The sequence below is a fragment of the Rhamphochromis longiceps genome, linkage group LG13 (assembly GCF_057381845.1).
Source record: "Rhamphochromis longiceps isolate RC_006_pf linkage group LG13, R_longiceps_female_GT1.1, whole genome shotgun sequence".
Classification (NCBI taxonomy): domain Eukaryota; kingdom Metazoa; phylum Chordata; class Actinopteri; order Cichliformes; family Cichlidae; genus Rhamphochromis; species Rhamphochromis longiceps.
Window position 1 is genome coordinate 19,661,004 of NC_140569.1, and position 9,800 is coordinate 19,670,803.

Below are 9,800 nucleotides of genomic sequence, written 5' to 3' on the forward strand. Positions count from 1 at the left end.
TGATTTGAAGGGTGCTATATCCATTTTATTGGCCTTACACGTGTGTTCAAAAGGCCAACAGCTTCCAGATAGGCGCCTGCAAATGACCAAAATTGAGTTAAGTCAATTTTAATTTAATTCAGTCAGTACCAAATCTCCACGATAGCCCGTGGGCACCTCTGATTGTAAGACCCACACAGTAAAAGGTCCCATAGCAATAATATTCTCAAGAAGCACTATATGTTACCGGTTCATATACACGTATTTATTATAAATTGTTGTAATTATAGGACCCCCCTCCCAGTAAATGCTTTAAGAAGCAGCTCTTTAAACAATAGGCTTAAGATGATCCAGCATTAGTGGCATCATTTTAAAAGCCACACCTCACATACCATTATATCATTTGTCACTAGTTCCGCCCATTACTATAATAGTGTCATCAACGAGCGCGCGCTGCCCGCTGTGTGTAGACGGCTTCACGTGAGTCACCGTGATGGCCAGCAGCTCTGATGTGGTGAAGAAAATCATGAGGCTCAAACGTCAGCTCTCAGACAAAGCAGATCCTGCTACGGTAGTTATCGTTTGATTTAAACGGTTTAAAACGTTTTTCTAATCCCAAAAACCCGGAAAGTTTTGAAGAATTATTTCACCGCTGTTTCATTACCGGCTGAACAAATCCCACCTGCTTTAGTCATGGCTTTGTCTAATCATTGGCTCACAACACCTGCTGCCACATCGGGCGCTATTTAAAAAATGACTTTGTTCCCTTAATGAAAATTATGAAGCTCAATTTGATTTTTGTTTTTGTATATATTTTGTATTAGTATATGTGTGAACAGAAGCTGAGCTGGCAGTGTTTCCCTGCCGCTTTCACACAGCACTGAAAATCCTTTGATTTGGTGTGTGTGTGTGTGTGTGTGTGTGTGTGTGTGTGTGTGTGGAGGGTCAGGCTGTTTAAACTGGAGGCGCTTGGCTGCTGCTAAAAATGGCAGCTCCTGCAGTTGTTCAGCTTATGGCTGCTGTCCATCATCAGTGCACTGCAGGCAACTTTAACCGCCTGTGCCGTATAAGCCTTCTCATATCGTCTTTGTATCCCGTGGATCAATTTTCAGTTGAGGAATTTACACGCAAAATCTGTAAATGACCAATTTAGCTTTAAAGACATAAGCTGGTGCTACTACTACTACTACCACCTCCCATCAGCCAGCCACGGCTATATCCATTTATAGTTCAGGGTAAAAGGAGCAGTCTAAGTGGGTGTGTAAGGTCCCCATACATAGGTTCTGCTCTAAAATGCACAGTCAGCTACTGTGGCAATCCAAAACCAGGACTGCCATATTTGGCAAGTCAGTTTATCTTTGACAGAGGTCCCATTCTAGGTACTTTTTAACCAAAAACAATCAATCGAATCACCTTTATGTTGACAAAAATGCTTGAACATTATGAAATGCACCACAGCATGGCTGCAGGCAGTGGGGATAATATGCTTGTCACTCTTTCCAGGTTCTAAAAATCTTGCAGAAACTCAAGGATCTGGATATCACTTTAGATGTTCTTGCCGTGAGTCTCTTATTCACAGACTGTTTTTTTGTTGATGTACATTGTGGTTGATTTTCATTTTTATTCCCCTGATAATGGTCTGATCATCAATTAGGAGACTGGAATTGGCAAAACTGTTAACTCCTTACGCAGACATGAACAGGCTGGAGAATTAGCAAAGTCTCTAGTAAAAGGTTGGAAAAAGCTGCTCTCCAAAGAATCCACAAGGTAAAGTGCATTTAACAATAAAACATTGCTTCTTAATTTTATGTGTTTAGCGGCTTAATCTTGAATTTTCATTCTCCGCAGCCGTGGAGAAGATGGGACTTTCTCTGAGAGCCTTTCTGTGAAAGACAAACTAGATGATCAAAGCAGTCCAAATAATGGAAATTTGGAAATGGAAGATGTGAACAATAATCTTCTAACATCTCATCACAGTAAGAATAGTGATTCTTCAGATGACGGCAACTTTAAAACAGGGAAAAGGAAAATGGATTCACAGAAAGGACAATGTGAGGGACGGAAAAGAAAAACAGACTGTGAGAAAAGTCCAGAAAACCAGTACGTCTCCCGGCACGACGTGTTGACACAGAAGGACAAAATGGACAAGAAGAAGAAAAAGGATCGGAGCGACCGAAAACCTGGAGACTGCGATCGTCTGCTCGGAAACAAAAACTTGAAGGAAAGCCAACAAAGATCCAGATCTGATTCCAGAGAGAAATGTAAAAGTGCCTCTGAGAGTGGGAGGTTCGGGTCAGACAGGGAGAAGAACACAAAATCAAAGCTTTCGAAAGAGTCGAGGGGAGGCAAGGAGGATGACAGAATGTCAGGAATGTTGAGAAGCTCCGACGCCCAAAAGAGAAAAACAAAGCATATAACTTCGCTGGAGTCTGAAAGGGAACATTCAAAACACAAGAAGGCGAAAACGAATGAGACTAAAAGTGATCCAGAGGAGCCCTCTATGTCTTTTGAGTCCTACTTGAACTATGATATGACTGTTTACAAGAGAAAGGAGCGATCTGGAATGAGAAAGCCGCCCAAAAAACCCAAGATGATTCCCAGTGAGCAACAAATAAAAGATCCTGTAATTAAAAATATGGAGTTGGCCCCAAAACAGGTATATTTGTCAAGAATCTTTGCTTACGGAGAAAAGGCCAACTTGCTGATGCTGATTAACAATGCCTCATTATTTATAGAAGTTTCTGGAGCCTGTAATGCACCTGATGAACATTCCTTTGCCTGCTGCTTTACCTGAATGTGACAAGCCCTCCAGCTTTGACTACTATGAAAGGAAAGGTACACGTTCAGTAAATGCAGGTGTATTTTCAGCTTTATCATTTGGCTCTTGACACCTCTGCTTTCGTTTTAAAGTGGAGAAGGAGCCTGTGGAGCCTGATTTCTGTGACGTCTCTGAGGAGTCTGCAGTCTTCACCGGCCAGCGTCTCAACAGGAAGATGCAGGTGTACTCTGGTGCCAAGACCGTTTTTCTCCCAGCCATGCTGAGCTTGTACCAGCAGTGTATCCGCACCCTCCAGAACAACATTAACTGTGAGTGAAGCCCAGGAAGACATTTTTTCCTAGGCTCTGTTGGTTTATGTCTGATTTAATAATTAGGTGCAGGCATCTCTTCTTAGTGCTTTATGAAACTGGCGGGGTCCCGTTTGAAATCCTCGAGCCTGTGTTGGAGAAGTGTACCCCAGAGCAGCTGCTACGCATCGAAGAATGTAACCCAGTAAGAAAGTGACACGCCAACATGTTTAGTGCAGAACAAAACCTTGTGGCCACTTTAATAGGTCTACCTGACCAGCAGTGGGTTTACTCCTCCCAGTTTGTACCTGTAAATCTGGGTTGAAAGCCTTGTTTATCTGCTTTTCCTTAACCACCTAATCATTACTGTTTGTGATATGGATTAAGAAATCAGTTTTAAGAGTTTCATGCCCCTTTCCCAAAAAAAGCAAATATTTACCCAATAGGAGTCAGGTGATCTACCACATAACCTGAATATTTGTGGATATAATTTTTATGATAATGATCTAATGATAAGTACACAAATATAAATCTGGATTTAAAAGGTTAGCATTTTTAACTGCACTACTTGAGGCAGGGCTGTGAGGAACTTTGATTTTCATTATACTTCCTGGTTGGTTATTAATTTATTAAATACTTTTCAGTCTATCTGGTATCAAAAGGTGAGAAGTGCACAATTAAAGTTCCCATTTTTACATCTTATGTTTGTTTAGAGAAATGGACCCTACAATAATGTGAAATTGGAGAAAAGCAGAATACCCATGAGCTGGGATTGTGAAATTGGGCAATCGGTTTATATTTTATATGAAAGGACAGTTACACAAATTCTTCCAAATTAGTTTTTTGATCCTCTAGTCAAAGTTTTTTTTCAGTCGTCCTCCTTGGCTATCAGTACAACAGATGATCTTTTTCATATAGGCAAGATTCAACATGTTTTTGATACTGCCTATGTGTCTTCTCTGGGCTTTGGCTAATAAGGTGTACACCTTCAGTCAACAGAGAAGTCTAAACTTGCGTGCCAATGGAAAGTGCATCTTTGTGAGAGGGCTCCCACACTTGGCATCGATGATCGAGCCACATTCAAACTTTTAGACTGCGCACGTCATGCAGAACAATGTTTATTTGAATAACCTAACCTTCTGACCTCATTATGCTTTATTTATTTTGTTTTGTTTGGTTACAAAGTATGTAGAGGATGTTGTCTCCTCCAAGGAGGTTATATTTTTCATAGCGTGTTTGTGTAATACTGTAAACACAATAGCTTGAAATATTCTAAGTGATTTCTAATAAAACTTTGTAGGGGTGTAGATTTGGGGTCATGTTAACAATTCATTAAAATTTGGTTTGGCCACAAGGTCTTCAAGGCCTGGACAAAAAAAGGACTTGGAGACGTGATTGTGACAAATGTTGTTTTGTCAATTTCACATCTGCCGTTCTTTCAAATTGACCCCAAAATGCTTCTTATCTTTAAAGTATTGTTGAGAGAGAATGAGCTGCCTAATTAGAAATACACTGAAATATACTGTGTATACTGTGGTATATTATAATTTAATAAGGTCAAGGTATTTATGTGAAGTTATTTACAAAATTAATGCCCATCTATTAATTATTCCAATGTAATTGTGTAAACATCTGTCGTGGTACTCTTACTGTACTACAAATATCTTAATTTTTTCCCTCCCCCATTCATTAATTTTGCAGATCTATGTCGGCGTGACAGACCATTTATGGGGCAAACATTGTCAGAGAGACTTCAAAGACTCCAAACTTCAAGAGTATGAATCATGGAAAGAGATGTACATCAGGCTATCTGAAGAGAGAGAAAGGAAACTGAAAAGACTGACAAAAACTATTGTCTCAGCACAATCTCAGAAACCCAAAGGTGACTGCTCTACACTGAATGCAACTCGGGTCATTCCTACTGGTGATAATTCAGAAATAAAACAGCCATATGGTCGATGTAAGACATTTTATTGATTGATATTCATCCAGAAGTTCTGTATGAATTAAAACTCTGAAATTTGTAAAAAGTAGAAGAAAAGTAGTCTCTAGTGAGGTTTGTTTTGTATACTGGCTTTCATTAGACCTTTTTTTTTTTTTTCTTTTTTTTTGGCATCTCTTAGGTCGGCAGGTGAAGATGGCATTTATTCACACGGTTGCCAAGCCACCGAGAGATGTGCGAATTCAGCAGGAAATTCATGGAACTGCTGTTCAGCAGCCTCATCAGCCCAGGAGCAGGTGGGTTTCAGCCTCCTACATACAGATGATACATCTTCTGACCAGGTTTTCGTAAAATCACATTAGAGCATATTTTTCTAATGTTTATATATTCATGACATTTATATTATTGGTCTCAATATTAAGTACACGAACAAAAAGCCCATAAAAGAGCTTTTCTGGGGGATTTATATGCATCTGTTTATCTTTGGCAAAGTGTGGACACCTGGCTCGTTCTGTTCCTTTTCCACATAATAGCCCTTAACCACAACGTGATCACTAAACAAGAGCAGCTTAGCGGGGTCATAACCCATCAGAGATTCATGTGATAACAGTGGGCGAAATGCTTTTTGGGTGAGCTTGGCTAAACACAGGAATTAGAGCAATGTGCTGGATAAACTGGTTTTATTCTAGTTGTAGAGAGCCTTGGGTGCTTTTGTTGTGAGTTGTTGCAACATGGGATGTGCTCACCAGCAGTGTGTAACACCGATCTTTGGAGGTAGATGGACACTAATTTTGTAGTTTCATCTGCATTGTTTTTTTGTTTTTTTTTTTACTCTTTTAAATAGTTCAGTTTATTTCCTCTGTTCAGTGTCAAGATTCAGGACAATCGATCGAAGCAGAGTTATGAGCCCAGCAGGCCCAGCAGCACCAGTTCAGGGGGAAGCGGAACACAGGACGCGCGCAAAAAAACAAGTGAGCTGGTAGTTTATGGCTTTCCAAGCCTCCCAGATTGATTGCTTCAGTTGTTTCTTTTATGCATATTTTTCACTGATCATCAGGCTGGAGGTTAAATGAATACATGTGCCATGTGCATAGTAATCCTGACATCATTTTACCTGATGATTTATACTTTTCTTTGTTCTCACAGGAGTGGCTCCAATGATGGCGAAGTCCTTGAAGGCATTTAAGAAACAGCTCGGACGTAGATAAGTGTTTATACAATGCTACGGTGTGGATGTGCACAACATGAACTCGATCAATGATTAACTCTGGGCAGTAATAAGCCTGTGTTCACTTTAGATTATTCTGTGTTGCTTGTCTATATGTACTGTGATCAGGCAGTGCCATGTTTCTTTTCTGCAAGTTGTCTTCACTATTAAATGGGCCATGAAGTCAGCAAATTTACTTGGCTTTGATTTTGTCTCTGTTCTTTAAGGGGAACAAGGTCATCCATTTAATGGCATTTGGTGCCCTCTAGAGGATATTTTGTTAAATATTTTTCTCTTTTGAAATTGGAGAGTTCATAGTCATATTATATGGGCATTTTGACATTACTGATATCATATCTCTCAGCTCTTGCAGGACTATAAATTCAAAACTGAATCCAAATGTAGCAAACGTGTCAACTTTATGTGCGGTACTGTGCAGTCTTGAGATATCCCTGATTTATTAATATTTTGCTCCAAAGAGCTAAAGCTGGACTCTGTTCTAGTTTTTTTTTTTTTTTCTTTTAAAGTGGTCTTGAGCAATAGTTGACAGAAGCCATTTCAACAGACAAAAATAATGGCTGCTTTCTTTGCTCATTTTGAATCCAGTAACCACTTTCAGAGGAATGTTTTGTCTAAATCACTTAACGCTGACCTGTGACTCATCCAGTTACAAAAAAGGCAGAAAACTCATGGGATGAACCAATGTTGTGCCTGCACATAACAGTTTTAATTTGGGTCTTGAGGCACTTTTCTTTGGTCAAATCTGCAAAAAATCCAAAGATGAGTGTGATGGGGGAAAATGGTATTTATGCACAAGCAAAGGTTTCCAAAATATTCTTTGCTGAAAATGTGGTATATCACTGCATGGCGTTCTTATAAAACACACAGGATACTGGACAGATGGAAGATGGCCCTTCAGTTTGATTCATCTGTTTACTGAAGCCTCACTAGGCATGTCTGTGCAAAGGGTGTCTGTCAAGAAGTCATTAAGAAAGGGAGATGGGGAGAAAAGTCAAGAATTGGACTGCAACAGGTCTTATGGTGAGTGCAAATGTGAAACTTTTGGATTAAATGGTCAGTATATACGGAGGTCAAAGAGGTACGACAGTTACTACAGTCCTCTGTAAAACAAGGTGGAGGATCTATCTTGGTTCAGGGTTGCATTTCAGCCAGTGGTGTTGGATCTTGTCAAGGATGAAATTTTCATCACAACAAAGTGCAGATTGTGATCCACCACGACCAATGATCCCAAACATACTGCCAATACGGTGAAAGCATACCTGGATACAAAAACACACAATGGAGCACTGAGTCAGGAATTTACGTCCCCAGAACCTGGACTTTATAGAAGCAGTGTGTCAGTGCGCCCCAGGGCAGCTGTGGCTACAATGTAGCTTGCTATCGCCAGTGTGTGAATGTGCGTGTGAATGGGTGAATGACTGAATGTAGTGTAAAGTGCTTTGGGGTCCTATGGACTAGAAAAGCGCTATACAAATGCAGGCCATTTACCATTTACCATCATCTTGGCAGAGAACGGAACAAACGGAAACTCTGAGGGTTAATGAAGCAGTCCTTCCACAAGAGGACCAAATAAATAAGACAAATGGAGCTGATGCTGACCCTTAGAAGGATATAATCAAGGGATTATTTGTCGTACTCCGCACATTCCTCAAGTCTGACCTCGGCGAAGTAGCAGAGGGCAAAAGATGGCTGCAGCACAATGATTCACACTTGTGCAAACAAACTGTTAATGTTTCTGCATCTTCATCAAAGTCAAAGTGCACAAAGCCATTGTAGTTGACCTAGACCAGGTATATAGCTGTCAGTGGGTAATTGGTTGAACAGGGTTTATATCCTATTGGGCAAGGCAAGGCAAGTTTATTTGTATAGCACAATTCAACAACAAGGTGATTCAAAGTGCTTTACAGAGACAATACATTTAAGAGTGGGAGTTGCCAAAGTCAGTGCATTAAGTGTCACACCTCCAAAAGTACAAAATGACAAAATACAGCAAGTACAACCACAATTCCAAAAGTTTGTATACTGTGTGAAATATGGGGGGAAAAAAAAAACCTGGAATGCGATGATTTGCAGATCTCACAAAACCACATTTTATTCTCAACAGAACACAGAAAATATAAAACGAGAATATTGTTTTATTTCTAAGAAATAAACTTTTTTCTTTTTTTGCTGTCAACAATTTCAAAATAAGCTACCTTTTTTTTTTTTTTTTACAAAATAGTATAAAAATGTCTCCGTGTAAAGATTTTTCTATGCCCTATTGTGAATACAACAATCAGTTGCCCTCCAATTTTATTTACATTTTACATAGTATCCCAGCACTTTTGGAATTGGGGTTGTATAAACATCTGCCCAGTGTGACAAATTTAGATATTTGTTTTAAGGCTGCAAAGTGTTTAGAGTATAAATCCCAGATGTCTCTTTATGGAGCAGTGACTTGCGGTGACATGAAGAAGGTAACTGCTTTTTAATAATACAGTCTGTGAATAATGCTATCCAATATTATGATCTATGTTTTTTTATACATTTTTCAGTCTGCATGTCTTAAAAGTTGCACAGGGGCATCTCAAAGTAGATGTTGTGCAGCTGCAGTTGATAAAGATGTAATGGAGGACTTTCCCAGTATGTGGTTGCATAAGTACCTGGTATTTGACAATTAGAACACTGTGCACAGTGGCCATGGCAAAACAAACAACCATGCAGACTGGTTAGACAGCCATGTGAAGGTATTTCTGCATACAGCGGAAAATGCTGAAAAACTCAGTTACTTTTGGTGCTCTCGGGTGGCGCTTCATTAATAACAGAAGTGAAATTTTCTGCATGAGCTCAGCAACACTTTTGAAAACCACTGTCAGAAAACACAGTTTGTCTCTGCAACCATAAAATCAAGTTAAAACTTGGAGATTCTGAGAAAAACAGAATTACAAGTAAAGTTTCGTTTGTTTTTGTTTTGCTCTTCGCTTTCCTTCTTGCCACTCTGCCCCTGGCATTGTTACACTATAAATGTAACAAATCTAAAAAGAAAAAGAAATCGGCTAACAATAGGAGTCAGGAGGAGACCAGGATTTTTCTTGCTAAAGGTGCCACAGTTTAGTTAAAAAAAACACAACAGAAAAAAAAATGCTGTAACTTTTTCTGGGTACAAGCTCATGTAAGATGGACTGAGGCAAAGTGGAAATCTCTTGTGGTTTCTGATGAATCTATATTTAAGGAAAATTTTTGGAAATTATAGATGATGGTCTCCGGGCTAAAGATAAAAGGGACCATCTGACTTTTTACCAGGGCGAGTTTTAAAAGCAAGCCTCTGTAATGTTGTGGGAGAGTGCATGTGGCACAGACAGATACATAAATGTCCGATTAAACAATGACGTTTTATATATAAGCTCTTCTTTGGTTTAATGGCTCTGTAATAAAAGAGTCCAGGGGAAACTGGTCTTCCAGACCTGGCAACTAAACATTTAGTGCTTTATGAAGAGCAGGAGATGCAGCATAGTGTTAAATTTCCCCCCATCCTAGCCATTTTTAGGTGTGTTGCTTGCATCAAATTCAAAATGATTAGGTACTAAAAAAAGAAAAGAAAGAGAA

At 39.4% G+C, this 9,800-nt stretch overlaps 1 protein-coding gene across 3 annotated transcripts; it reads left to right on the top strand.

The window, feature by feature from the left end:
• The first annotated feature begins 422 nt into the window (after positions 1-422).
• Positions 423-6,379, top strand: eloal (elongin A, like). Of its 3 annotated transcripts, none has more exons than XM_085428578.1 (11): positions 423-550; positions 1,483-1,539; positions 1,634-1,746; positions 1,828-2,635; positions 2,715-2,814; positions 2,890-3,066; positions 3,153-3,250; positions 4,747-5,005; positions 5,169-5,283; positions 5,855-5,958; positions 6,134-6,379. In XM_085428578.1, exons 1-11 carry the CDS (start codon positions 473-475, stop codon positions 6,193-6,195), a joined length of 1,971 nt encoding a protein of 656 aa, XP_085284704.1. In that variant the 5' UTR covers positions 423-472; the 3' UTR covers positions 6,196-6,379. The 3 variants fall into 3 exon arrangements, with proteins under 3 accessions (XP_085284704.1, XP_085284706.1, XP_085284705.1); XM_085428580.1 differs by having other exon boundaries at positions 4,747-4,927; XM_085428579.1 differs by having other exon boundaries at positions 2,718-2,814.
• The last annotated feature ends 3,421 nt before the right edge of the window (positions 6,380-9,800 follow it).